Below are 12,571 nucleotides of genomic sequence, written 5' to 3' on the forward strand. Positions count from 1 at the left end.
GACAGATGGCTTCAAGTGGTAGACAGTGGTCCAATACTGTAGACTACTACCTATTACATCTGTCAACCACAATCATAGCAGTGGCAAGTATCTGTTAGGAGCAGGTATTAACAACACATGGAAATAAGGCGGCTAATAGGGTCATGGACTTGGACTGACTACTGATTTTGATCACTGAGGCACAGCTGGCGGTTTGTAAATGCAGAGCCGGTAATGCAAGCTGCCAATCCTGACAATCATGAAGAGGTTGCCTGCAGAGGTCTGTCTGTTTGTCAGGCAGGGGAATTAATGCCGACAGCTCTGTAGTTCTAGCTACTTTTTATTCCCTCAAATTCCTTTCCTTCTCCTTAATTCTTCTTGGACCTTCAGCTTTTCTGGCCACTGCTACGTTCCTCCATTTATAGCTGTCTAGTTTTTCTCTTTTCTCCCTTAACATCAGTTTTATGAAGATTTGGAGTTTGTTTTACAAAAACATCCATAATCACCAACAGCTGATGTTCAATCACAAAGTCAAGGCTTGTTACATGTCAAGCTATAAGGTACAACAAATATACTGCAAGACTGGAAATGATAATAGAAATAAAAACATGTTAACAAAATATACAAAAAGCAAAGGCATATGTGTAATTTAAAAGAATAATATCTAGCATATTAATTGATAATATCTTTTATTATTAACTAGCCACGGTCCTTGTAAAAGACAAGTAATAGAGTAATGTAAAAATATTTGTTATCTCTTGCCCTAAGTGTATCTTCATCGGCTTTCCTCTGTATTTGTGAGTGTAAACTTCACTTAACCAGCTCTTCCTCTCTCCAACGCATTCCCATGAAGCCGGCTTCTCAGACTCGGTCATTAATTTCGAGGCACCTTTTTCAGCTCCTGTCTGGATTGAAGGCGACTCTCTCTGCATGTCTCATACAGCTTTACTCCTCCTCATACATCTCACATTTCCTATTTCGTCATGTCACCAAAGCTAAACTGACCAATCAGATTGTTCAGAGGGACATTTATTACATAGTAGATGTCTAACAATATAAATGATTAAACAATTGTACAATAGTGCAAGGAAGCTGGGTAAGAAAGTTTTTTGCTACCCCCAGGGTTTCACTGATAAAAATCGACAGGAGAAGATCTATTTTATGGTTTAGTTGTTTGTTTGAAACTAAAGAAAATGCTGGAGTGGTGGTGGGTTGAGTCTGCCTGAGGTTTTAAATTCATAAATGCTGTACCCCCCATACTGCAATGCAGCTGAACTGGGGAAGGGGAGGTCTCTGAGCTGTTTTATTGGTGAGTCAGCAGTTATAACAGGAGGCTTGCAAATGCATGCAGTCTTTCTCTACCACTTCCCATCCGAGCTGGAGGCCAAGTCATCACTGACTCCATTTAAGGCCAGGCTGGGTTAAGTGCCATACTGGACTATGCCAGACCAAACACTAATTTAATAGTGAGCCACCTGAGTGTTAAAACTGGATTTCTGTACACATTTTTAAGTACTTCTCTGCATCATTTTAGTCAATGATCTCAATTCTCAACTCAGTCTTTAATTATATTGTGTACTTCTTGTGCTAGTTTAGCCACAAATTTTGATTTTTCGCTGCGGGTACTAATTCATTCCCTTGTCATTAGGGTAGTGTCCCACATTGCTAGGGGTATGCCCTCCGAGGTTGTGACCCACAGGAAATGACAAAGCGGGTTTAAAGGTCACAGTAGGGAATTCTTCCTCATTTGTTTAAAATCCTCCATGCATATCGATTAACACGAAAGGAAATATGAACAAACTTAGAGCTGTGTCATTTTTGTAGATCTGCTCAGGATTAGGTTGCTTACAAAAGACTCTCAATTAAATGGTCTTAAACTGCGACTGCCACTATATCTAAATTAATTTAAAATATATTTTGGTATCTATAATTGAGAACTGAAAAATGCTAATGAGGAAAAAAGGAGAAACGTATAAGTAAAATAAAATGGAAAGTTAGGGTGTATAAAGTACAAAAAAAGGATGGTTATAATTAAATGTAATATTTCAAAATTCTGATACAATACTAAGAATGTAAAAGACAAGTTTCGCAGAAGGACTTTAACATGCATGACTAAGATTTTCTATTATAATTACCCATCCATTATCCAACCCACTACCTCCTAATCACAGGGTCACGGGGGTCTGCTGAAGCCAATCCCAGACAACACAGGGCACAAGGCAGCAAACAAACCCCGGGCAGGGTGCCAGCCCACCGCAGGGCACACACACACACAACAGACAATTTAGGATAGCCAATGAACCTAACCTGCATGTCTTTGGACTGTGGGAGAAAACCGGAGTACCCGGAGGAAACCCACGCAGACACGGGGAGAACATGCAAACTCCACACAGGGAGGACCCGAGAAGCAAACCCAGGTCTCCTAACTGCAAGGCAGCAACTTCAATTTATCGATGCAAAAACTGTCATTAAATTCTCTCTTACTCTACCATGAAAATCAAACGCCAGTACTTCAGCCCGTGTTTTATATGCCCCCATTCTAAACATCTGAGAAGCTGATAACATTCGACATAAGGCAGGACTCAGCCATTGTTGTGATCCCAGTGCATTACAAGGCACATAAACCCAGAAAGGGCCAATTCAGAGTCACTGATTAACCTGACATTCAAGTTTTTGGGAAGTGGGGAGACAACTGATGAAAACTGGCCTGAACACGGAGAAATGTACAATTTCCACATAGACAGTGAGTAGGGCTGGGAAATGAATGCCAGTCTGTGAGCTGTGAAGTGGCAGTTCGAACCACCACAACACAATGCCAACCAAACTCAGACATTATTTTCTTGGATCTAAGGACATATTCAGCTTCTACATACACTTGCAGATTGTAATGCGTCCCCATAATATATACCACTAAAGCCCCTGCTGAGCTCTTACTTTTTTTTTTTCTCTTTCCTTGTTTCTCATCATTCCTTATGAATTGCAGAGGCAGGGGTGCCTATTAAGACCCACATCAATGAGCCCAAGACAGATCTCTGCATAACAGCTGAATTTCGTTCAAGTTCAATCACGGAGGCTTATCACAGCAAAGAAGCCTCTCCACATTGATTTGTTCTCCTGGGAGGACTTAATAGACCTTTCAAGCTCTGAGAATGAAACACTTTAAGAACTTTGTTCCTGTTAGTTGTAGATTGAGCTTTAATCAGGGCAATTTAAAGTGATTAATTACAAACGACAGTTGTCATACTGCAGACTCCTTGTTATTTAATCATCTTTTGATCCGCTGAAAATATCATCAAGATAGATGAGAAAAAAGGAAATTTAATAGCCTAAAAAGTGTCGTTTTTATTTCACAATCTGCATATTGGCTTTAGTTATAGTTGTTGTTTAAAAATGAAGTGGCAGTTATTTGCATCTGACATTTTCTAAAGTATTTTTAAGAAATCGACAATAACAGAATATGGCTAACACACAACACCTTGCATACTGATTAACACCATTTTGAATGTAATAAATAGTATAAAATGGATGCTTTGTTGAAACTAGGATTTCACAATATAGGAATGTTTCATTGATGCATCCTTTTTGTATAACTGTACCTGCCTAAGCTAACGCTGTGTTAACCATTTTATTAAAAAAAAAAAAAACAAACATTAAGAACTTTATCAATATGTGTACTACAAAAACCTTGTACTGCCTCTCAAGCCACTTTCTTTTACTGGTCTTCTTGCGACATGGTTAAATTACCTCTCCCAGGGGTTTTAATGCACTCTATTCATTCCTAGCTGGCCCCTTTTTATGCTATGGGGGTACAAGCAGCAGAGAATCTTAGCAGCAATAGATTCAAGACAAGCCACAAACAACAAAGAGAACCTAACTGGCCAGGTTAACGGTGACAGTCCATGACACAGGGCAGTTTTGCATTATAAATTTCAAGGCAAGTATAGGTTTTGGAAACAAAAAGCCTACATGAACATGATAATACATGATAATACAGACACTCCAGATTGTATCAGACATTGGCTTCCAGCACCTTCCATACAGTTTATCACTTAGCTGACGCCTACATCCAAAGTGACTGTCAGCATTTCATTTGTTTTTACAATTAGAGCACAGGCAGGTGAAGTGACTTGCTCATGATCCCACAGTGTCCAAGAGTGGCGTTTGGGGGTGGCAAGTGGGGCGACCGCCCCAGGCCCCATGCCTAAGGGGGCCCTGCTTTTGAGGTCAGCATGTCCCATTCGAGCGGATTTGTCAAGTTATATTCTCCAGTACAGATTAACAATGTCTCAAGACAGGCTTTGCGGTCTGGCAATCCAATCTATAGAAAAAGACATTGCATCTAGATTAGACTACGAAGATGTCTTCAATGACTTTTCCAATCGGAAGGCAAGAAAAGTGGATTTTCATCTCTAAACCTGGAAACCGGTAAGAGATTTCATGATGATACCTCTAAGTTAATTTCACACTTCCTGTTGAAACACTGAAACTCACATTTTATTTGTAGGCCACAAACATGACCAAATATTAATGCACAAAAACATGATAACTGACTGACAAGACATCAACGTGAGTTATGACTGTGACATCCTGCATATCGAGACTTGCAATTTGGGTACTTTTCTAGAAGAGGCCCTGCTAATTTCCGCATGACACCGCATTGCATTTTGCACTGTTGTGGTACTGTCATGAATTATGAATTGCACTTTTTTAATAGATTATTATCTTGCAAAAATGTAGCTGAATACTATAATGAGAAAATCCAGTATATGTTAACATTACTTTTATTAAATTCACGCGCAAGTTTATACAGTTCACATATACCATTAACAGCATTTGACGTAACCGGCCCCGTGTGACGTTGGTCAGCCCTAGACTCCGCACACTCCTAAGGCCACCTCTGACAGTGTCAGTAGCAGGATTTGAACCCAAAATCCCAGGGCTGGAAGTCCAAAGCCTTAACCACAACACCACACACTCTCGAATGTATGAAAAATGTACTTTGTACACCTGTCTATGTAGAGAGTCCTTAGAACATCAAAGCCCAGATGTAAAAATAATATTCTGTTTGACGTATTAACCATTTTAGGAGATTGCCATGTGATATAATAAGCCTTTCAGAGAATTGTATTGTACATGATCGATACATTTCTGAACTCATTAAACACACTCATCCTACAATAGACTCTATTGAAATACAGACAATACTAAACTATTACCTCAATTTTCTTTATCTCTCCAACATCTGCTCCGTCCACCTGAAATTTTTCTATGGAACCTTGAGCAAATTTTTTCTTCCCCTCAGGCAGATCAAGCCACAGGCGAGCAGTGTGAGCCTGATGAGGCCCCATGATGATGATATAAGGACGGCTGGTGGTGTCAGCATCCCTCTCTGTACCCGTTGTGATGGAGATGTGGTACGGGATTGCTAAAATGAGAAACATAACATTGGAGAAGTTTGAATCAATCCAATTATTTTGTAATTTAATTATAGAGACAGCAAGGACCTAAATGTTTTGATTGTCAGCAGAATTCTATATGGATTTTCAGAATTTTTAAATATAAATTTTAAGATTCCCTTAAATAGCAATCATTATCCTCAAAATGGAAAAGTGAAAAGGGTAGTAACAGTGTTATAAACAATATCAATAACCGGTTACAAAAACATGTCCTGCAAGGATCAAAAAAGAACACATACAGTACATTTAAACTTTTAAGCATTAAAAGTCGGGTCCTAAAGAAAACACATGCTGACTCAAAAACATCTGCAATGCTCCTATATATACAGAAAGTCTCAGTGGCCACCTTATTAGCCCGTATACACTGATAGTTCATTCATCACTTCAGCCATACAACCTGCAGACAAGGTCAAGAGATTTGCAGCAGTTGTTACTTAAGCAAACATTAGAATGTGCAAGATGTGTGACTTAAGATCTACAACCTCCACAACTGAGACTGTGCTATAATTGCTGGAGCCAAATGTGGTGATTCCTGCATTACACACTCTTGGGATTTTCATGCTCTCAAACCTGCTCTCTTGGATCCTGGAGGGCAGTGGCTACAGGTTTTCAGCTACTTCATTAATTACTATTGATAATGAAACACATTTTTTAGACTTGATTTTAATTAACTTGCTTTTTAAAACAATTAAACATTAATGATATGCAAAGACAGCTAACACAACAAGCTAAACAGATCTGATTTGCAACTCTTGTGTACATCTAAATCGGAAAAAAGGATCAAAAACTCAAAACTAAGAGAAGAAATTACAAAAGCAAAAGCAATGGCTAAAAGCACAAGAGAACAAATGAACTTAAACTGGAGAACCTACAGTAGAACTCACTCAGTAACGAAACTGTGGGGTTAACAAAGTGAAATTAGCTTCATATTATGGTAAAATAATTACTTTTGCTAAGGAATATTAAATGTGACACGCTGAAACAGGAAGAAACCAAGCAGGTTTCATATTCAATGAAAGTGTGACATGAACTAAGTCAAAACACATTTCCTCAAATGATTACAAGTACAAAGTGACAGATGTCGTGTCATTCTCTAACCCACTTAATCCAGACTAGGGTTGTCTGGGGGGCTGGAGCCTATCCCAGCTAGCATAGGGCACAAAGCAGGAATAAACCCTGGACAGGGAATCAGTCCATCACAGGGCCAACACACACACACCTACACACCAAACACACATGAGGGATGATTTAGCATTCCCAGTTCATCTAACCTGCATGTCTTTGGACAGCTGGAGGAAACTCACACAGACACAGGGAGAACACAAAGAGGACCTGAGACAAGAACCCCGGTCTCTTACTGCAAGGCAGCAGCACTACCACGGTGACATAAGTACCAGATGTGTTCTTTGTATGTCAGTTTGGGCAGATACGTTACAGTAGTAGTTTATAGTAAATAAATACTACACCTAGACAATAAAAGTATTACATATAATTATACAAGCTGCCGTAATGAGAGGGTGCTCTCTTAGCCACCCTTATACATGGAATGATGTCAAGAATAAATAGAAAATATAGTTATATCTACTAAATATTCAAACATAATAGATGAATGGCCAAAGGAGGAACTCAAAAGATGAAATTTTAAAGCAAAACAGCAAACCTGCCCCACCTCTGGCCCCAGCTATACAGGATTTCCACTTTCTACTAGGCAGGGTTGTACATTCACTTACCTACCTTATACTGGAAATACCGCAAAGCACTCCCATTCCTCACCCTCCAACACTCTTTCGGCTCTGGCCTGCCTTCATTCCACCATTTAACTCCATTCCTCAACTAAGGGTTATTAATTATGGATAATTCCCTGGAACTACTTCCAGAGCTAGGCTTTTCAAGCAAAGGTAGTGGGACTACCTCATAAGAGGTCCTGACCCATAATTCAGTTGCAGGGCCAGGCATGTTTGGTAGCTTCCATCCTTCTTGTTCTCCATAAAGTACATTCATCAAGTACAAGCTTTATCTGCTGGCCCCAAATGATGTGGGACAGGGTGTGCAGTGATTGACAGGAGGCCAGGCAATCTTCCTCAGACTTTGGAGCCTTTATTGTTAATATTCCTAAAGCCCAATTAAAAAATACCAGGACATACTGTCCCCTGATGGTGATGTACATGCTACATTCACATGACAATGTGCATAACTGCATCATCACTGCCAGCTCCCTATTCTTTCTCCTTCCTAGCGCCTTTCTGAGCCCTAATACTGTCCTGTGGCTCACTTTTCTGAATGCCAACCCGTTGCCTACCAGGTCAACTTTGCCAGAATAAACTTTGCTTTGATACAGCCATACAGTATGTTGTAGAAATGTCATCCATCCATCTATTTTCCAACCCACTGAATCCGAACACAGGGTCACAGGGGTCTGTTGGAGCCAATCCCAGCCAACACAGGAACCAATCCTGGGCAGGGTGCCAACCCACCGCAGGACAAACACAAACACACCAGGGCCAATTTAGAATCGCCAATCCACCTAACCTGCATGTCTTTGGACTGTGGGAGGAAACCGGAGCACCTGAAGGAAACCCAAGCAGACACGGGGAGAACATGCAAACTCCACACAGGGAGGACCCGGGAAGTGAACCCAGGTCTCCTAACTGCGAGGCAGCAGCACTACCACTGCACCACCGTGCCACCCGAGGAATGTCATGAATTTCAAATAAATAGATCACATGTAATAAATAAAATATAAATTTGGTACTGACAGAATACAGTACAGTAGCTGTGCAATTACTTCATTCATCTTTCATCCCAAGTTGATCCTTTGGCCCTAACATTCAAGTCCTTAGTGAACTCTCAGCCTTTTTCCATTACAAGTTAGGAAGCACCACTCCATCAATTAGTCTGTCACACATTGTACTTTTCGCATCCGCCACACTTCTTTCCATGAATAATACGAGTGTATTTACTCTAATGCCTGCACAATATCTAATGTTTTCCATTTTGAGTACATTACTTGATAAATTTTGCATTGCAGTATTAACTGCTTCATTAAATTTTAGACTGAGATACTGATCTGTGAAAATCTTCTTACGAACAACAAAAATTACTTACTTGGTCCATCTTCCATTGAGTCATCAATTATACTCTTCCTTTTGTCTTTCTTGTTCATATTACTATCGAGACTCTTAAGACTGAGTGAAGAGCCCTTGAAACTTTTCTTTGAACTGGTGTAGCTAGTCCGATCTCCATCATATCCCTGAGGAAATGACAGATAAAATTAATATAAGCTTCCCAAAATATATGCACAAATAGATGAGTTCACTACTGTGATCTTGACTGGATGCTCTAAGGCAACTGAACATCTCTGTCCTAACATGAAGAAGACTCACAAATTAGATAAACACATTTTCCAGGCCTCGCATGTGATCAAAACCTCCAATGGACACTCACTCATAAGAAACGGAGCAAAACCTGCTTGGTTAAAAAACAAAACACTAAATAGCTGAATAATTTGGGAGAAGTGGGGCCAACTGATACTGAACTGCACTTCACTCCTCACTGTCAACCTTTTTGTCTCTCTTTTATATTTTTTGGATTGATTATATGTGACTGGTTGATATGCTCTGACTAAGAAAATGTGGATGAAGAAAGCGGATGGAAGAAAAATATATTGCTAAATATTAATGACTAGCAAAATACCCACGCTTCGCAGAGGAGAAGTAGTGTATTAAAGAAGTTATGAAAAAGAAAAGGAAACATTTTAAAAATAACGTAACATGATTGTAAATGTAATTGTTTTGTGACTGTTATGAGTGTTGCTGTCATCAAGGATTTGATTATCATTATTTCTTTCAGTCAGGTTCGTATTTGGAGGATGTGTTGTGTTCAAGATATATTCCATGTTTGTCAACCATTGTAAAGATAACAGGTTTCTGCGATGTTGCAATGTCCACGGCTTTATTTAATGTTAGCTCAGACCCGGCACTTAAAAGTTTCTCTCGCACTTTTGCTGAGTTTGTGCCAAACACTATTCTATCCCTGACCATCTCATCTTCGTTTGCATAAGCACAGTCCTTCACCAGCAATTTTAACTCCATTACAAAGTGATGAAAAGTCTTGTATATACTCTGCGTCCTCTCATTAAACTTGTATCTCGCGAATATCGTATTCGTCGTGGGCATGACAAACACCAGCGGCAGCCTGTCTATGAACTTAATTTAAACTTAAGGTTTACACCGTGCCTTGTTTCCGCAGTAGCTGCACTTATGAATATGCTTGTATGCGTCACTCGCTTCATATTCTTTTGCTGCCTTCTCAATTGTGTAATGCATTTTTTCTACAGTGCTCTTTGGAGCTCTTCCTTGTTCTCTGCGTACTGCGTTCAGAGTCAGTTCACGTGAGCTGCTCAGAGTACATGCATTGAAGGTTCTCAGCTGTACTTGTGCTATGTCGTGCGGTCTTGTGATGTCCACGGCTTTATTTAATGTTAGCCAAGACCCGGCACTTAAAAGTTTCTCTCGCACTTTCGCTGAGTTTGTGCCAAACACCAGTCTATCCCTGACTATCTCATCTTCATTTGCATAAGCACAGTCCTTCACCCGCGAATGTTTAGCGGCAGCGTGTCTATTGGATTGCTGGCATTTTTGTTCAACATTCTTTGGAGCTCTTCCTTGTTCTCTGCATACTGCGTTCACAGTCAGTTCACGTGAGCCACTCGGAGTACATGCATCGAAGGTTCTCAGCTGTGCGTGTGCTATCTCGTGCGATCTTGCAATGTCCACAGCTTTATTTAATGTTAGCTAAGACCCGGCACTTAAAAGTTTCCCTCGCACTTTCGCTGAGTTTGTGCCAAACACTAGTCTATTCCTCACTATCTCATCTTCGTTTGCATAAGCACAGTGCTTCACCCGCGAATATTTAGCAGCAGCGTGTCTATTGGATTGCTGCTGACCGACGGCCTTATATGGGCAGGCACTCAATTACGTGGGAGGCGTGACGATGAGGGACGCAACTCCGCCTCACACGGCGACTGAGCTGCAGGCTATGGCCGTATATATGTACATAAGTAGGTTCCAGTTATGACCGTTACATGTAGAATTTCTAAATGATACCTCCTCACCTTTTGTAAGTAAGCTGTAAAGAATGAGCCTGCCAAATTTCAGCCTTCTACCTACACGGGAAGTTGGAGATTAGTGATGAGTGAGTGAGTGAGTGAGTGAGTGAGTCAGTCAGTCAGTCAGGGCTTTGCCTTTTATTAGTAAAGATCTCTCTCATCAAATACTGATCTCAGTGGCAATACATACAATTGTTTGGCATTATGATCGCTTATCATCTGCTGGCAAGCAAGAATGTTGATCACTCTCTTACAATACAGAAGGTTTTCTCAGTTGTAGTTCAGAATTTAACTACAATCAAGTCCTTAAATGAACACCGGATTGTTCCCCAGATTTGCTTAGTCTGTCATTCACTAGTTTCTATACTTTGTCAATCAGTTTTACTCCGTTAGTCCTGCGGGACTGAGCAGAAGCAGATTCTCATTCCCAACCGTGTTTTGAACTGTACACTCAGAATGCTCATTGCCCTGTGTTTATACTCAGTGAATGGAAACAAAATTAAATTCAGCAATATGCACATCTTTTGGTACACAAGCATATTTCACATACGACACTCTTATTTAATAATCCTAAATGATTATAGATCACATTTATAAAGCAGTAAACAAGCACAAACGGTGATTAATAAAGATCCTCTGCAAAGAAAAGTAATAATTTACACCTACAGTACAACATATTTGTGAAATGGAATGTGAACGCTGACATACTGTGTCTTTCAGCAAAATGAAGCAAACTTCTGCATTTTGTCATTGCACGCCAGTACACTTTAAAACACTGCCAGAATGCAACAAAGAGTGTCAGTATGCAAGAGCTAAAAGCTGAGAAGTGTCGGTACTCCATTTGGTCCATTTCAAGCACTGATATAGATGTACAGTAAATAGAAAGATATTTCCTACAAGCTGGGCGCTGTTTCAGATATCCCAATTGCGAAACATATGTCTGTAATTTCTAATGAATAACGCTCAACAATCATGATTTTTTATACTTTGTATGGCTATAGACCTAAGTATAACAAATTGTACTTCTAAGGGATTTCTGCTAGCCTTATTTACAGAGTAACAACTCTTTGTGTGCCAAGTGCTGTTTAAAGGCATCCTGGGGCTCTTGGTGTCCTCAATCACTGACCAGTCTTGGATTCCCTCCATAACACTGATACTAATATTATGGTCTTCATAGAATGCTAGGAAGGGGTAAGTATGCAATATGGCCTATGTCAGCAGAACTGTGACTGTGTATGTTACCCATGGCTGTGGACCCTCCCAGAGTTCTATTTTCCCCAGAAAGGCTGTTAAATAGTTTTTATTCTTCGTCAGCTACCAACTGGGAACAACTTAATTCTCACATTGATAGAAATTTACAGTGACATGATTTTGTTTATGTTTAAGCTTTGATATTAATTTCTGTTTTATTGTTTTTATGGATGGATATGTACCTTGTTGTTATTTTGTGAGAGCTCTAACTTATAGTCGAAAGTGACTTTACAAAAATAAACTAAACAGAATTGAACTTCTGTCCTCCCCACTTCAAAGAAATGCTCTTGTGCACTTCTATGTTCCTAGCAGGTGCATCACTTCTTGACTCTAAATTTAAAGGTTAACATCTAACATGTAGTTTTTAATCTATAATAAAAATATGTACAGTACAATCCAAAAGAATCTTTAAAAATGAACAATTTATGTTCTAAAAGCTTTTGTCAGCTGCCAGGATATTTTCCTTCAATCAATATTAATATGTATCTGGCTTATTCACCTCCCAGGTCTTCAGTGCCACTAGACATTCTAAACTATGGCAGTTTGGAAATCCTGCAGAGGTTTGCTGTTTAATTTGGCTTCAGAGTAAATGCCTCAGACTGGATAATCTCACTTGATTAGGCCATATTTTTTTTTGTTGACTCAGCTATGGTGCTACATGATGCAGTGGCAATGAAATTTTCAGCAAATCAGTTGTTTTCAAAACCCGTATGTTGCATTTTATAATGCAAAAACTTTCACTCTGTGTTTCCTAGTGCAGCACTTAATGATACCCAGC

At 39.7% G+C, this 12,571-nt stretch overlaps 1 protein-coding gene across 1 annotated transcript in view; it reads right to left on the reverse strand.

Annotated features, from left to right (window-relative positions):
* Positions 1–12,571, reverse strand: part of LOC120527337 (lipoxygenase homology domain-containing protein 1-like) — a 247,802-nt gene that overhangs the window by 47,282 nt on the left and 187,949 nt on the right. The window contains exons 36-37 of the mRNA XM_039750623.1: positions 8,541–8,685; positions 5,196–5,404 (exon numbers count right to left, since the gene is read on the reverse strand). Of these exons, the coding sequence (XP_039606557.1) occupies positions 5,196–5,404; positions 8,541–8,685 (354 nt within the window). The remainder of the gene's footprint in view (positions 1–5,195; positions 5,405–8,540; positions 8,686–12,571) is intronic.

The sequence above is a fragment of the Polypterus senegalus genome, chromosome 4, assembly GCF_016835505.1.
Source record: "Polypterus senegalus isolate Bchr_013 chromosome 4, ASM1683550v1, whole genome shotgun sequence".
Classification (NCBI taxonomy): domain Eukaryota; kingdom Metazoa; phylum Chordata; class Cladistia; order Polypteriformes; family Polypteridae; genus Polypterus; species Polypterus senegalus.